Raw genomic sequence first — 14,507 nt, 5'->3', positions numbered from 1 at the left:
ACTCAGATTTTTTGTACATCAAATGTGATATTACTGTTTCTCCTACACCCCCGTCACCCTCCTCAGAGCCCCCGGAAATGATTCTGGATGCGGCAATGACCCGAGAGGTGAAGGCCATGGCCGGCACTCACATCACTCTGATGGCCGCCATCAAAGGCGTCCCGTTCCCCACCGTCACCTGGCAAAAGAACGACGCCGAGGTGCCTACCAGGGCCGACATCGACACCAACCAGGCCGGCACCAAGCTGGAGATGAGGTTCTGTAACCGCGGCGACTGTGGAGACTACACCCTAACAGCAGAGAACCCAGTCGGATCCAAGACCGCCATCTGCACCGTGCTGGTCTTCGGTAAGAACTGCTTGAATACACTTGTGTGATTCAGCACTTTTTTGTGTGTGTTTGCTCTGAACAGTTTGGGGAGGATAATCAATCGTCTCTGTGATTGATATAAAACATTTAGTAAATTCCATTTTCAGAAGGTTTATGGCCAAGTAGGTTATTTACTTACAAGGAATTTGCTTCGGTGTTTGGTGTATAGGAAATAAATTAGTTCTTTGCAGTGTCAGCAGGATACCAGATTTTGTATCTGCCGCTAATAAAAAGTGAAGCCCAACAGTTTTGTGACGTTACCTCGTATGTTTTCTTCAGACAAACCCGGTCCCATCCAGCACCTCCGGGTGACCGACGTCAGGAGTGACTCCGCCTACCTGTCCTGGAAGGACCCAGAGGACAGCGGCGGCGTTCGCCTCACCAACTTCGTGGTGGAGAAGAAAGACATGGCGTCCACTCAGTGGGTTCCTGTCTGCTCCACGTCCAAGAAACGCAGCATGACGCTGAAGTACCTGATGGAGGGCACGTCCTACACGTTCAGGGTCGCTGCTGAGAACCAGTACGGACGTAGCGATTACGTTGAGACGCGAAAGTCCATCAAGGCGATGAACCCGCTCTGTGAGTAACCGCACAGTCAAAACTTGATCAGCAGATTGTTAAATTAAATTCACAAGTTCAAACCTAAATGTCTTTTCTCCCATCCCTCCAGTCCCTCCTGGTCCTCCCAAAGACCTGCACCATGCCGACGTGGACAAGACGGAGGTGTGGTTGGTCTGGAACTGGCCCGACCGCAACGGGGGAAGTGAGATCACGGGCTTCCTGGTGGAGTATCAGGAAGAGGGCGAGAAGGAGTGGGACGAGTGGAAGGTCGTCAGCATCCCTGAGAGTCATGTGACCGGTCTGGAGGAAGGAAAGACCTACCGCTTCAGAGTGAGGGCCGAGAACGCCATCGGCCTCAGCAGACCCGACACCACCGTGCCCATCCTCTGCCAGGAAAAACTGGGTGAGATACAGGACAAAACCCCGGCACTCGTGTCGTGGAGTTTCAGTACTTTCTGTCGCATTAATATTGGTGCAGATGTAGCTCTTTTATAGTCCACATCAGCAAACTAATTTGCCTTGAATTGGTATCTGGCATCAGCCAGTCCACAATGTTGATTCTCAAGGCAAATCAATATCATCGGTGTACCGCTAGTTGGTAAACATTTGGTCAGTTAACGGTGATTATTTCAGTGTTTTTGAGTGTAGCAGCATGGGGTAACCTCCTCTGTCTGCATGTCCACAGTGCCTCCAATTCTCGAGGTGGACGTCAAGTTCACTGAAGGCATCACCGTAAAGGCCGGCACCACCATCAGGCTGCCTGCTATCATGAAAGGAATCCCCGTTCCCACCGCCAAGTGGGCCATTGAAGGAGAGGAGATTACTAGCCAGGGCAACGTCAAGATCGACACGGACGACTTCTCCACCGTGCTGAGCATCAACGAGTGCACCAGGAACCACACTGGCACCTACCTGCTCACTGTGTCCAACCCAGCCGGAACCAAGACGGCGGCCTTGAATGTCACCGTCCTGGATGTTCCCGCTGCTCCCATTGGACCCGCCAACATCCTGGAGGTCACTCCGGACTCCATGATGATTGAATGGCGTCCTCCCAAGGACGATGGCGGTAGCCCCGTCACCAACTACATCGTGGAGAAGAGAGAGTCCAACAAAGAGAGCTGGGGAGGCGTGAGCTCCGGCAGCCGCGCCACCCAGCTCAACATCCTCCGCCTCCAGAAGGGAGTGGAGTATGTGGTTCGCATTCGCGCTGAGAACAAGATGGGCATCGGCGCTCCTCTGGAGACCAAGCCTGTTGTCGCTGAGCACTCCTTCATGCCACCCAGCCCGCCTGGTAAGCCACAGTCCTCTGATATCTCGGAGGACTCGGTTACAGTTGGCTGGACCATGCCCCTTGCTGATGGAGGCAGCCAGATCACCGGCTACATCATTGAGCGCCGACACAAGGGAGGAAAATGGATCCGTGTTAACAAGACACCCTGCAGGGACCTGAGGTACAGAGTCCTGGGTCTGTTTGAGGGCAACGAGTACGAGTTCAGAGTGTTTGCTGAGAATGTTGCCGGCTTCAGCGGCCCCTCTCCCACCTCTGACCTCTGCAAGCCCTGCAGGCCCATTACCGTCCCCGGCCCCCCCGTCAACCCCAGAGTTAAAGATTACAGCAAGACCACCGCTGACCTGGTGTGGACCAAACCCAACAAAGACGGAGGCAGCCCTATCCTGGGCTACACTGTGGAAATGAAGAAGGCTGACACTGAAGAATGGAGTAAAGTTAACCTGGACGACTTCATCAAGCTGGGTGCCTACAGGGTGAAGGCTCTGGAGGAGGGCGTGACCTACAGATTCAGAGTCTTTGCCTCAAACATGATCGGCGACGGAGAGCCCAGAGAAATTCCACAGTCCGTCACTGCTCAGGATATCCTGATCCCGCCAGAGATTGAGATGGATGTCACCTGCCGTGAGCGCCTCACCGTGCGCGTCGGACACAACATCAACATCATCGGGTACATCAAGGCCCGTCCTGACCCAGACGTGATTTGGTCAAAGGGGGAGACGGTTCTGGAGAACAGCAAACGTGTCACCATCATTCAGAACTTCCCCGTGGTCCACCTGAGGATCAAGGAGGCCACAAGAGATGACCACGGCAAATACGTTCTGAAGGTTTCTAACGAGGGCGGCGAGGCCTCTTGCACCATCACAGTCAACGTGCTAGACAGACCCAGCCACTGCCAGAACCTGCACACGACCTACGCCACCAGGGACTCCTGTATGATCAACTGGGAGGCTCCTGCTGACAACGGCGGATCCGAGATCACCAACTACATCGTGGAGTGCCGTGAGCCGAACATTAGAATGTGGTCTATGATCACCTCCCACTGCACCAATCGCAAGATCAAGACCAAGCTGATGGATGGCCATGAGTATCTGTTCCGTGTCTGCGCCGAGAACAAGATGGGCCCGGGTCCGTCTGTGGAGACCAAGACACCTCTGCTGGCCATCGACCCCATTGAGAAGCCCGGCGAGCCTGAGAACTTCAGAGCCACCGACATCGGTAAGAACCACGTCTATCTGAGATGGAGGAAGCCCGATTACGATGGCGGCAGCCCCAACCTCTCCTACAACCTGGAGTTTAAAACCAAAGATGCCGAGGCGTGGGAGAAACTAAACACCGGCCATCTCCGTGACACCTTCTTCCTGGCTGACAAGTGCACCGAGAAACAGACGTACTCCTTCAGGTAGGTTCTTACTTTAAAAGCCCTCTAAGGTGCTGGAAGGTGTAGTTCGCCTAGACAGACAGACCTAAAATAAATCAAGCATAACTCCACAACTAGCAGGTCTATATGCATGATCTTGGTCTCTATGGATAGGTAAGACATCTGAGAATTCATCCTCAGCGTCAATAACATGGTTACTATGCTGTTAATATGTCTGAGTAAGCTGTGATGAACCAAAGGAAACATTTTTATCCTTTCCTAAAATCTAGATGAGACGGTGGTTAACACCATTATAGCAATGATGCCATGCACAGAGATGCCACTGAATTCATTCAGCAACCCCTCGACTACAACTGAGCCAAAGTAGATATAAATAACACAAAGCACATAGATTCTACAAAGGTTTTAGTCAGGATAGGACCAGGAGGACTCTCCATTTGGCACAATTGGATACCCAAAGTGTGCCGGAGGTTAAAAGCTCATATTGTTCAATACTGGTTTTCGTGGCTCAAAGAACTTTGCCCTTCAAATCATTTTTATCATTTGTTAATCCAGGGTGCAGACCGCCAATGAAGGAGGTGAGAGCGGTTGGGTGAAACTTGACGACATTTTGGTGAAGGAGGAGATCCAGAAGCCCGTCCTTGACCTGAAGCTGGCCGGAACTATGACGGTGCTGGCCGGAGAGTCGGTCAGGATGGAGGCCGGCCTGAGAGGAAAGCCCCAGCCCGAGGTCAAATGGATCAAAGACAAGGCTGTCGGAGACAACCCAAGAATCAGCTACGAGACTGGCACCGACTACTCCAAGTTCCTTCTGACAAAGTCCAGACGCACCGACACCGGGAAGTATATCATCACCGCCACCAACTCGGCCGGCACCTTCACGGCATATGCTAACGTTAACGTCTTGGACGTCCCCGGCCCGGTGAGGAACCTCAGGGTCATCGGCATCGGAGCCGACAAGTGCAGAGTGGTGTGGGACCTTCCAGAAGACGATGGAGGTTGCGAGGTGGACAGCTACATCCTGGAGAAATGCGAGACCAGGAGGATGGTCTGGTCCACGTACTCGGGCTCGGTGGTCACGCCGTACTGCAACGTCACTCGTCTGGTGGAGGGCAACGAGTACATCTTCAGAGTGAGGGCTGAGAACAAGATGGGAACTGGCCCCGCCATGGAGAGCAAACCCGTCACTGTCAAGACTCAGCTCAACAAACCTGGACCCCCTGAAGCCCCTGACGTCACCAAGGTAAATAAACACTTCCTGTAACATTTCAGCCCGCTATCTGTCTTCATACCAGTATCGGTATACAACCTAGTGTTAAAAACAGGTTCCTTTGTTACTCACACTGTTGATACTTTTGTGATGCAGGTGAGTAAAGACGAGATGACGGTTGTCTGGGCTCCTCCCGAGAACGACGGAGGAAAGTCGATCACCGGCTACATCCTGGAGAGGAAAGAGAAGAGGGCAGTTCGCTGGGTGCCGTGCACCAAGAGCGCCATCTCTGAGAGACGTATGAAAGTCACCAACCTGATTCCCAACCACGAGTACCAGTTCAGGGTGAAGGCTGAGAACGAGGTCGGCCTGGGAGAACCCAGCAAACCCTGCAGACCCGTCGCAGCCAAAGATCCCATCGGTTAGTTTCTGCAGTCGCTGTTTCAAAAAATGTTCTTGAGATTTGTAAACCACAGGAAGCCTCTCCCTTCTAAGTATTTTAATTGAACTTAATGTCTCTACCCGCAGAGCCCCCTGGCCCCCCCGCATACCTGAAGGTGGGCGACAGCACCAAGACCTCCATCACCCTGTCCTGGTCCAAACCCATGTATGATGGTGGCGCCCCCATCATCAACTACAGCCTGGACTTGAGGCTGAAAAGCGAGGCAGACCCCGAGAAGCCTTCTGAGGGCTGGAAGAGAATCGACACCCACGGCCCGTTGGTGCTCACCGAGTTCACAATCGGCCAGCTGGATGAGAAGCAGGAGTACGACTTCAAGGTGTCCGCCCAAAACCAGATGGGCTGGGGACGCCACGCCTACCTGAAGGAGGCCGTCTCTCCCAAGGAGATCCTGGGTAAGAATTAACGGTTGCTAAAGCCAAGGGCAGCCGTGCCTTTCATAAATCCCACTGTATTACACTCCTAATGATCTCAACATCGATGTGTTTCTATGGCAACAGAGGCTCCAGAGATCGACCTGGACGCCAGTCTGAGGAAAGGCCTGTCCGTCAGGGCCGGCTGTCCAATCAGGCTGTTCGCTGTGATCAGAGGAAGGCCCGCCCCCAAGGTTACCTGGAAGCGCCTGGGCGTGGACAACGTCATCCGCCGAGGTCACGTGGACCAGGTTGACACCATGTCCTTCCTGGTCATCCCTGAGAGCACCAGAGAGGATTCTGGGAGATACTCGCTGACTCTGTCCAACTCAGTTGGAGAGAAAGCCGTGTATGTCCGCGTCAAAGTCCTCGGTGAGAAACAATAATCAAGACAAAATAAATAATTATTTCCACCGGTAAGGAAACTGTTTGATCAAAGTGATTCTTAAATTCATCCTCTGCAGATACTCCCGGCCCCGTCGGCGGGCTGGAGGGCACCAACATCACCAAGACGTCCGCTCAGCTGGCCTGGTTGCCACCAGATAATGATGGCGGCAGCCCCATCCTCAACTACATCGTGGAGAAACGGGAGGTGGACAGGAAGACCTGGAACAAGTGCACAGAGGACCTGAAGAAGACCAGCTTCAAGGTGACCAACATGACGCCCGGCATCGAGTACTACTTCAGAGTCACTGCCTGCAACAAGTACGGCATCGGAGTTCCTCAGGACTCGCCCAAGTCCTACCTGGCGGTTGACCCCATCAGTGAGTGTCATCACAAACTGTGTGAATAAGGTTTTAGTTTGTTCTAGTTTGCTTTAATTCCTCCTCACACCTGCTGCGTGATGCTTTCAGGTGAGCCGGACCCTCCGAAGAAGATGGATGTGTTGGAGGTTAGCAAGAATAGCGCCACTCTGGGCTGGCTGAAGCCACTAAGAGACGGAGGAGCCAAGATCAACGGTTACGTGGTGGACTACCAGGAGGAGGGCGCAGCCGAGGACAAGTGGACGCCGTACTCTGTGGTCAAAGACCTGAGCATCGTGGTGGTCGGTCTGAAGGAAGGAACGAAATACAAGTTCAGAGTGGCGGCCAGGAACTCGGTGGGCGTCAGCCTGGCCCGAGAGGCAGAGGGAGTGTTTGAGGTCAAGGAGCAGCTCAGTGAGTAGAAATCTACCTCAGACTCATATGAACGCAAATATTTAAGGCCCGAGCACCGACAACGTCGGGCCGCGAAGGTCGGTTGAAACCGTAGGAATTATTATTATTATTCACACAAATTGATTGCATGTTTGAGGGCGTTAACGTAATCGAAAAGTTGTTAAACTTTACACATTTATCAGACGCGGTCTCGGACTTGGATGTTATAAAATGGCTCACTAGCGCCCCCCTACAAAATCAGGGAAATTGAGGCCCTCGTTCAGGTTTCACCTACATGTATACAATTTGGTAGGCAGATGTAACATGTGGAGACGCACAAAAAAGCCTCTTGGAGGTATGCCCAAAACCCAACAGGAAGTCAGCCATTTTGAATTCAATGTGCCATTTTTGCCCAATTTTTAGCGGTTTATAGGGCGTGTACTTTAACGAACTCCTCCTACAGATTTAATCAGATCGACTTGAAATTTGGTCAGGACCATCTTAAGACCTGAACGATGAAGAGCTATTAGAATCTTGAGTTTTCATCAAACGACCTTCCTGTGGCGTGGCGGCCAGTTTGGGCCATTCGCCATGAAACGGGAAATTGTTGAAACTCAACTCTACATAGTCCAATCTGCCCCAAATTGTTTGACTGTTGTAGGAGGCGTCATTGCACTCAGCAGATACTTCCTGTTTCATTGGTATGGGCTATCCCCGCCCCCTACACATTAGCCCCGCCCCCTTTTAGAAGTCATGAACGGTTTGTCGCAGACTCTTGTTGGAGGCATCATTGCACTAACCATAGTTCCGGTTTCACTGTGCCCGGCCACGTCCGTCAGCGTTCTGCCAGTACCTCCGACGTGTAGGAAGGTGCGAGGGCCCGTTCATCGCTGCTTGCAGCTTTAATTATTAACTTTGAATTCAGAAGAAGTTAAAGCCACATTCTGTGTTTCTTGTTCCTCCCAGTGGCTCCTAAGATCATCATGCACGACGTTGTGATGGTCAGAGCTGGATCCAAGATGGTGGTCGAGGGCATCGTGGCAGGTAAACCCGCTCCCTTCTGCAAGTGGAAGCAGGGCAACGAGGACGTGTTGACCTCCGACCGCCTGTCCGTCATAAAGACGCTGACGACCTGCACGCTCATGATCAAGAATGTGAAGAGAACAGACAGCGGCTACTACAGCCTGTCGGCCGAGAACAGCACCGGCAAGGTCAACCAGATCCTCCGAGTCACCGTCATGGGTCAGTTTGGTTCTAAGCTGAAAAGATAGAGATGATACTTGAATAATTAGGTGTGTACATCTACATTAAATCCTCTGTGTCACTGCAGACATCCCTGGACCCCCTGAAGCTCCTCTAGAGATCACCGAACAGGACATCGATGCCTGCACGCTGCTTTGGAACTCGCCACAGGAGGATGGCGGCAGCAACATCACCAACTACATCGTGGAGAAGTGTGACGTCAGCCAGGGTGACTGGGTCCCCTTGTCCACATCCTGCACCAAAACCAGCTTCAAAGTTGCCAAACTGACAACTGGCAAAGAGTATAGCTTCCGGGTCCGTGCCGAGAACAGGTTCGGCATTTCCGCGCCCATCTACTCTGAGAGGATGATTGCCAGACATCCATTTGGTGAGTCTGAGTCATTACTGGTAACTAATATTGAAAGCTATGACACGACGTGCTAACTGTTTTGTTTTCCCTCCAAAGATCCTCCCAGCGAGCCCAGAAACCTGCAGATCAACAAAGTCAACAAGGACTTCGTCATCCTGTCGTGGGAGCCTCCCAGCAGCGACGGCGGCTCCCCCATCACCGGCTTCTGCATTGAGAAGAAGGAGAGGAACAGCATCCTGTGGGTGAAGTCCAACGAGTCCTTGGTCAAAGCCACTCAGTACACCTGCACCGGGCTGATCGAGGGCGTGGAGTACACCTTTAGGGTGTCGGCGCTCAACCAGGCCGGACAGGGCAAACCCTGCAAACAGACCGACTTCATCACCGCTAGGACTGCTGTTGGTACGACTGATTTCAACATATTTGTTTTGTTTTTCTCAACCAGTTTCTTAACCCCTCTGAGACCTGCGATCCTGACACACTGTACTGTCTTTCAGAGGCTGTAGTAACTACAAAACTTAAAGAATCCCATGGTACCAACCATGTCGTACTAGCTTGTCAGGAAGGAGGCTAAATAACGCTCCAAAGTTGGACTAAATGTTGGCGAGGAAAAACTGTCATTGCCATATTCAATCGAGTCCCTTTTTTGAGTACAGTATAAATGTGTTATTGTCTCCGACTCTAAAATGGTGTGTTTAAATATTTCTGCATACTGGGGTCCCTAAACAGTCTTGAATTACATGAATTGGGTATCACTGTAAAGTTGAGACTCTTGTGGATCCAATGAGCCCATCTTCTTCTTACCCACATCATAACGGAGTCTGTTTGTTTTCCGTCCAGACCAACCAGGTAAACCTGAGGCCATGGATGTGACCAAGCACTCCGTCCAATTGGTCTGGGGTCGTCCCAAGCACGACGGCGGCAGCAAGCTGATCGGCTACTACATGGAGTACACAAAGGTTCCGGAAGAGAAGTGGACGCGCTGCAACGCCAACTGCATGAACATCCAGACGGAGACCTACTTGGTGAGCGGCCTGGATGAGGGACAGAAGTACCAGTTCAGAGTCATCGCCAAGACCGCCATCAGCACCAGCCTGCCGTCGGAGCTGTCCGACCCCATCGCTGTCATCGCGGAGAATGGTACCAGCTCCAAGCAGCCAGGACAGACTATGACTGACTAATATGTTTACTGATACAATAATGATGGTTGTTCTCTCTGTGCAGTTCCTCCTCGTGTGGAGCTGGGCGTCGACATGAAGAACCTGATTGTGGTGAAAGCCGGAGAGAACGTCTTCCTGGACGCCGAGGTGTGGGGCAAGCCGCTACCCAAGGTGAGCTGGAAGAGAGACGGAGCCCCGCTGGTCCTCCGCGAGGGGATAAAGATGGTCCAGAAGAAACACATCCACGCGCTGGAGCTCTTCTCCGTCACCAGGAAGGAGTCTGGAGACTACACCATCACCGCCGAGAACGTCAATGGCTCCAAGTACGCCACAATCAAGGTCAAGGTGCTCGGTAAGTTACACTTGGACTAAGCGCATCAAAAGTTGCATAAAGCTTGTTGATATCTAATTTTGTTTTCAAGATATTGACCAACTAACTTCGTAAAGGGGCGGGGCTTAGCAGAAAATCAGCCATAATTCATTGACCATTAGTCCAGTCATCATAAATCTTGGTCGATATCTTCTGTTTGGGAATAGGCGTACAGAAGCGTTTTGAGCTCAACCCATAGGGGGCGCCACAAATATCAACTTGTACTTCAAGACTCAAATTTGTTGCACGCGCTCTGGGGGCAAGTATTAACCAAACTCACAGGATTTTTTTTTAACAATTTTGAACCATGTGTGTAAAACTATTTAGAAATTACTCCATAGGGGCCGCCACCAGTTCCAAACATGTGCATGGGCCTGGCGCCATAAATCAATGGGAGTTTGTCCCAACAAGTACAGAAAGGCTGCATACATTGTAATGATGAAACAACGGTGTGATTGGTCGCACTTCTTTATACAGAATTAAACCAGGTGAAATGAGTTTGCTCTGCTTTGTGAAGCCCAAAACCCGATCACTGTTGCTCGCGGCTTTGATTTCGGCAATTCAGCTGCTTCCTTCTGTTGAGCGAAAAAAGGCTTGAACCTGCGAACTGCCGCTTGCGGCTGTAATTATTATTATTGTAGTATTTTGTAAACAAAGAAGCTAATCTCCCAATCTTTCCCCTGCAGACAAACCAGGCCCTCCGGCCTCAGTGAAGATCGCCAAGGTGTTTGCGGACCGCGTTAGGCTGCGATGGGAGCCCCCGCTTGCAGATGGCGGCTCTGAGATCACCAACTACATCATCGAGAAGCGCGAGACCAGCAGGGCCAACTGGGCGCTTGTCACCTCCAACATCCACGGACACAGCACCGACTGCTCAGTGGAGAAACTCATTGAAGGACACGAGTACCAGTTCAGAGTCAGCGCTGAGAACCAGTACGGCGTGGGAGACGTCACCATGACTGATCCTGTCATGGTCAAGAACCCGTACGGTACGTTTCGGACCACTACCGCCACCATAGGCAGAGGTCTATTTGACAAAAATAGAAAAAATTTCACAAAAATTGGTTTTTAAAATTTACATTATTCTGAGTTCAGATTAACGAGACGGCAGATTTTTATAACGACCGTATGTCTTCCTCCAGATGTTCCCGGTCCATGCGAGCCACCCGTCATCACCAACATCACGAAGAACTCCATGACCGTGAGCTGGAAGGTGCCAGCCAACGATGGCAAGGCCACCATCCTGGGCTACATGGTGGAGAAACGTGAGGCCACCGAGCTGACCTGGGCTAAGGTCAACCGCCGGCCGGTCATCGACAGGACCATCAAGGCTGTTCAGCTGACCGAGGAGTCCGAGTATGAGTTCAGAGTCATCGCCATGAACAAGGCCGGTCTGGGCAAACCTAGCGATGCGTCCAACGCTGCACTGGCTGTCGACCCCGTCTGTAAGTAAAAAACATAAAACAACAGAAGATTTACAAATCTCTTTTTTTCCATAAAATGGGGGAATAATAACAAAATGTGCCACTCCAGATCCTCCCGGCCCACCTGCCTTCCCCAAGGTGGTGGACTCCACTAAGACCTCCATCAGCCTCAGCTGGACCAAACCGGCGTACGACGGCGGCTGCGAGATCATCGGCTACCTGGTGCAGTGTAAGCATGTCGACGCCGAGCACTGGACCAAGTGCAACATCCCGAAAAAGCTCCAGGCCACCAAATTCCTGGTGACGGGCCTGATGGACGACATCGAGTACCAGTTCAGAGTCCTCGCCGTCAACAAGATCGGCTTCAGTGAGCCCAGCGAGGTCCCTGGAAACCACAAGCCCAAGGACATACTCAGTGCGTAACCTCAACTACTTATCTAGATAAATAACCGATATCTTTTGTAATGTTCAAGAGGGGTAAACTCTTCTGTCTATCCTCCAGTCGCTCCTGAAGCTGAGCTGGATGCCGACCTCAGGAAGGCGTTGGTTCTCAGAGCCGGCGTCACCATGAGGCTCTACGTCCCGTTGAGGGGACGCCCAGCTCCGAAGGTGACGTGGACGAAGGTGGACGCCAGCCTGAAGGACAGGCAGGGCGTGCTGATCAAGACGTCAGACTGGGACACCCTGCTGATGATCGAGGACGTCACCAGATACGACGCTGGCAAATACGTCCTGTCGCTGGAGAACAGCAGCGGCGCCAAGAGCTACACCATCGTAGTCAAGGTCCTCGGTAAGAGTTCCTGAAACGTTAAGAGGGAAATGACGTAGCAGTTGAGTAAATGAAAGCTGAGAGTCAGAAATGATGCTCCTCCTCCCCCCTCAGATTCTCCTGGACCACCGATGAACCTGATTGTGAAGGAGACCTCCAGAAGCCACGCCTGCATCAGCTGGGATGCCCCGCTGATCGACGGCGGCAGCCCGGTCAAGAGCTACATCGTAGAGAAGCGTCTGGCCGTGAGGAAGGCCTGGACCTGCGTGGCGACGGACTGCTGCAAGATCTCCTACAGGATCCCCAACCTGGAGGCCGGGGAGGCCTACTGCTTCAGAGTGCTGGCTGAAAACGCCTACGGCATCGGAGAGGGCTGCGAGACCGCCGGCAGCGTCCGAGCCTCAGGTAGCTACGAGTCATTGTTGTTGTTGGATGTCTTTATACAGCAGAGTACAGTAGAGTAAATAGAACGATCAGATCTCAATCGAATCTCAGTGTGGACACCGGAGACACATACCAGGTTCAGTCTAAACTCACCTGTCCTTCCCCCTTCAGAGCAACCTGGTCCAGTGACGGACCTCAGAGCCCAGAAGACCACCAAGGACTCCATCGTCCTGTGCTGGAAGAAGCCCCTCAGCGACGGCGGAAGCTACGTTAAGGCTTACATCCTAGAGCAGAGCGAAGGCGAGGAGAAGTGGACGCAGATCTTGAAGGGCAAGAACACCTCGCACACCGTCGGCGGGCTGACCGAGGGCAAGGAGTACTTGTTCAGAGTCAAGGCGCTCAACGAATCCGGAGAGGGACCGCCCACCGAGCTCACTGTCGTCGCCAAGGACCAGTTTGGTAAGAAATCAGCCTGACGCCGCCTTCATGCATGCTTCAGCATGAATGAAAGTAGTTTTGGGAAAACATAAAATTGTTGTTTCCTTTGGATTTCAGTGATGCCTGACTGCAACCTGAGTAATCTGCACGACGGTTGCTACGTGGTGAAGGAGGGCAGCACCACGCGTATCCATATCCCCATCACCGGAGTGCCCCTCCCCTACGCCACCTGGAAGAAAGGCGATGTGGTGCTCGGCGACACCGGCCGAATGTGCGTGGAGGCGTCTCAAGGCGTCACCACTCTGTTGATCAGAGACTGCCAGAGAGGAGATGCCGAGACCTACACCATCAACGTCACGAACAGCGCCGGCTGCAAGGACTGCAAGATCCAGCTGAAGGTGGTCGGCAAGCCCGGCATCTGCACCGGACCCATCAAGTTTGAGGAGATCACCGCCGACGGCATCACCCTGGAGTGGGGGCCGCCCATAGATGATGGCGGTGCGGAGGTGTCCAACTACATTGTGGAGAAGAGGAGGACAACGCAAAACAAGTGGGCTACGGTGGCCTCAGCCATCCAGAAGACCACCCTGAGGGTGATCAGGCTCCACGATGGAGTAGAGTACATCTTCAGAGTGTTTGCTGAGAACAAGTACGGGATTGGAGAGTATCTGAGGTCTGACCCCGTCATCGCCCAGCATCCATTTAGTGAGTTTCACACTCCCAACTAATGCTAACATGTCTTTTATAGTTAATGTTAATCTCAAGTCTCAGTGTCTTCCAGTCAACTCTGGAGTCACAAAAATCAGTTGGTTGGTGACAACAGAGGACGTAGGTGGTGACGACGGGACGTAGGTAGTGACAACAGGACGTAGGTGGTGATGACAGGACGTAGGTGGTGACAACTGGAAGTAGGTGGTGACGAAGGGATGTAGGTGGTGACAAGGGGACGTAGGTGGTGACAAGGGGACGTAGGCGGTGACGAAGGGACGTAGGTGATGACAATGGGAAGTAGGTGGTGACGACGGGACGTAGGTGATGACAATGGGAAGTAGGTGGTGACGACGGGACGTAGGTGATGACAACGGGAAATAGGTGGTGACGACGGGAAGTAGGTGGTGACAACGGGACGTAGGCGCTGACGACAGATAATAGGTGGTGACGACGGGACGTAGGTGGTGAAAACGGGAAGTAGGTGGTGACGACGGGAAATAGGTGGTGACGACGGGAAGTAGGTGGTGACAACGGGACGTAGGCGCTGACGACAGATAATAGGTGGTGACAACAGGACGCAGGTGGTGACGACAGATAATAGGTGGTGACGACGGGACGTAGGTAGTGACAACAGGACGTAGGTGTTGACGACGGGACGTAGGTGGTGAAAACGGGAAGTAGGTGGTGACGACAGAACATAGGTGGTGATGACAGGACGTAGGTGGTGATGACAGGACGTAGGTAGTGACAACAGGACGTAGGTGGTGACAACAGGACGTAGGTGGTGACAACAGGATGTAGGTGATGAAAGGATGTAGGCAATG

The 14,507-nt window shown here is 52.4% G+C and overlaps 1 protein-coding gene across 4 annotated transcripts in view; it reads left to right on the top strand.

Annotated features, from left to right (window-relative positions):
* ttn.2 (titin, tandem duplicate 2) overlaps positions 1-14,507 on the top strand; it is a 235,068-nt gene that overhangs the window by 168,525 nt on the left and 52,036 nt on the right. For all 4 annotated transcript variants that reach the window (XM_074657997.1, XM_074658000.1, XM_074657999.1 and 1 more), the window contains 22 exons: positions 67-348; positions 649-948; positions 1,040-1,333; positions 1,616-3,620; positions 4,155-4,842; positions 4,966-5,230; positions 5,338-5,664; positions 5,770-6,054; positions 6,147-6,446; positions 6,537-6,839; positions 7,785-8,060; positions 8,149-8,448; positions 8,527-8,829; positions 9,268-9,567; positions 9,652-9,939; positions 10,644-10,946; positions 11,100-11,402; positions 11,491-11,796; positions 11,884-12,171; positions 12,265-12,555; positions 12,706-12,993; positions 13,090-13,677. In XM_074657997.1, coding sequence (XP_074514098.1) covers positions 67-348; positions 649-948; positions 1,040-1,333; positions 1,616-3,620; positions 4,155-4,842; positions 4,966-5,230; positions 5,338-5,664; positions 5,770-6,054; positions 6,147-6,446; positions 6,537-6,839; positions 7,785-8,060; positions 8,149-8,448; positions 8,527-8,829; positions 9,268-9,567; positions 9,652-9,939; positions 10,644-10,946; positions 11,100-11,402; positions 11,491-11,796; positions 11,884-12,171; positions 12,265-12,555; positions 12,706-12,993; positions 13,090-13,677 — 8,883 coding nt within the window. The remainder of the gene's footprint in view (positions 1-66; positions 349-648; positions 949-1,039; positions 1,334-1,615; positions 3,621-4,154; positions 4,843-4,965; positions 5,231-5,337; positions 5,665-5,769; positions 6,055-6,146; positions 6,447-6,536; positions 6,840-7,784; positions 8,061-8,148; positions 8,449-8,526; positions 8,830-9,267; positions 9,568-9,651; positions 9,940-10,643; positions 10,947-11,099; positions 11,403-11,490; positions 11,797-11,883; positions 12,172-12,264; positions 12,556-12,705; positions 12,994-13,089; positions 13,678-14,507) is intronic.

Source organism: Sebastes fasciatus, chromosome 14, assembly GCF_043250625.1.
Source record: "Sebastes fasciatus isolate fSebFas1 chromosome 14, fSebFas1.pri, whole genome shotgun sequence".
Classification (NCBI taxonomy): Eukaryota; Metazoa; Chordata; class Actinopteri; order Perciformes; family Sebastidae; genus Sebastes; species Sebastes fasciatus.
The sequence above is the reverse complement of the archived record's forward strand: the minus strand, read 5'-3'. Positions and strand labels throughout refer to the sequence as shown.